This window comes from Cibotium barometz, chromosome 15 (genome assembly GCF_041138505.1).
Source record: "Cibotium barometz isolate CiBa-2024 chromosome 15, ASM4113850v1, whole genome shotgun sequence".
Classification (NCBI taxonomy): Eukaryota; Viridiplantae; Streptophyta; class Polypodiopsida; order Cyatheales; family Cibotiaceae; genus Cibotium; species Cibotium barometz.
The window spans coordinates 29,808,539-29,810,445 of NC_141060.1; the positions used below are offsets into that span (position 1 = coordinate 29,808,539).

The following is a 1,907-nucleotide window of genomic DNA, read 5'->3' on the forward strand; positions in this document are numbered from 1 at the left end:
ATGAAGTGGTTGATTACCATCTTTCTACCCCCAGGTTTAGATGCATTTTCTGCCATCTGGTAAGTTTCTCTTCCACCTTGTTTAGAACCCACATGCATATTTGCTTAAGGGTGACCTTGAATCCCATGGGAATGCCCAATAATCTGAAAATTAGTCCCTCTTCTAGGACTTTACAGCCAGCTTGAATCAGCCAGTCAGGAGGCTTGTCAATAAGGGTCCTGATACCTATTTTTTATGGTTAATGACTGAGCCAGAAGCCCTGCAGTAAATGTCCAAGCACTCCCAAAAGCACTTAATGCTTAGCTCAGTATTGGCAACCATGGCATTAGTATCATCAGCAAACATTAGTATTGGCAACCATGGCATTAGTATCATCAGCAAACATTTGGGTGCATAGTTGTTTATTGTTGGGAAGAGAGATACCATTCATTTCCCCTTTGTCCATCCTATCTTTAATCAGCCAGTTCAGACCATCTACATCAATAGCATAGAGGAGGGGTGCTATAGAGGGCAGCCTTGTCTGATAGATTTGGTCAAAGAGAAAGCGTCAGAATGCGTCAGAGAGCACACCATTGACGTTCACCGTAGCCATGGCATTCCCAAAAAGAGTACTCACCATCTGGATGAAGTGCTGACCTGCACCCATGTGTTTAAGGGATTCTAGAACATAATGCCAACCGAGCCTATCATAGGCTTTATCAAAGTCAATTTTGAAGAAGATGTAGTCCTGTTCCGATCTTCTGCATACTCCATACCCTCCCACAATATGATAATGGCATCCAGAATGTACCTTCCTTTGATGAAGCCCTTCTGATCCTGTCTGATCCAATTCCTTTGATGAAGCCCTTCTGATCCAATTCTTTAGATGACTGGATAGTCTCACCGCTAGGGCCTTGGCAAATATTTTGTAGGCACAGTTTAACATGGTAATCGATCTCCAATTGCTCAAGTCATTCTTCTCCCCTTTCTTATGGGTGGATAAGTTTTATCCACCCTTCATTGTTCGGGCGAGGCAATGCCCAAAAAGAGACAGCCTCCTACCACACCGCCAGTAAGGGAGACAGCAATAGATCCTTGAACATCTTGTAGAATTCAATAGCCATGCCATCTATCCCTGGGCTTTTCCTCACCTTTAGGCAGTCTATGGCCTTGCCAATCTCTTCTTTGGAGATATTGTTTTCTAGCTCTTTAGCAAGTGTGTCAGGTATGGTTGGCTTCCTGGCCTGCCCAATGAGAGCAATGCATTTGAGTTGGTCACATTAGTCACCCCTCCCCCTTTACTAAATATGTTGTTAAAGTACTAGAAGACTCTTGATCTATTCCCTTCCTCAGAGGCATTATCCAAATAGTTAGGATCATGCAATGTAGGGATTGCATCCTTACATTGTTTGTCTTTTAGCATTTTGAACATCTCGGGAGTGGGAAGGTCAGCTTTCCCAGCCCACCAATCTTTAAAGAAAAGAAGGGCTTGCTTCTGGGTTACCTCCTCTTTTCTCCTAATTTTAGCCCTAGTACCAAGAATAGCTTCTTGAATAGCCCCATCTTCCTTATTAGCTGCCATTTCCAGTTCTTTTAGTCTTAGATATAGCAGATCTCTTCTGTTTTTCCTGATTTTGGTTACCTCTTTCCTAATGCAAATCAAAAGAGCTTGGGTAGATTTGATGGCCAGACTCCAAGCCCTCGTCGGGGTAATGCCATAGCTGAAGAATTCAGTCCAGATTCTTTTGACTTCCTCTTGAATAATAGGCATTTTGAACAGGGCAGGATCCATGTGGAACCATTGATTAGAGACCTTTTTGTCATGGTTATCCAACACTAATATCACGGGGTAATGATCTGAGAGGCAAGTAGAGATGTCAATTCTACATTCACCTCTGATGTAGGAGTTACTGATGGTTTTGCTAATG

General features: G+C 42.9%; 1 protein-coding gene across 1 annotated transcript; it reads right to left on the reverse strand.

Moving 5' to 3' along the window:
• Positions 1 to 547: 547 nt before the first annotated feature.
• LOC147631161 (uncharacterized) lies at positions 548 to 925 on the reverse strand. The gene has a single exon (XM_086809154.1). It carries the CDS (start codon positions 923 to 925, stop codon positions 548 to 550), a length of 378 nt encoding a protein of 125 aa, XP_086665280.1.
• Between the last annotated feature and the right edge of the window lie 982 nt (positions 926 to 1,907).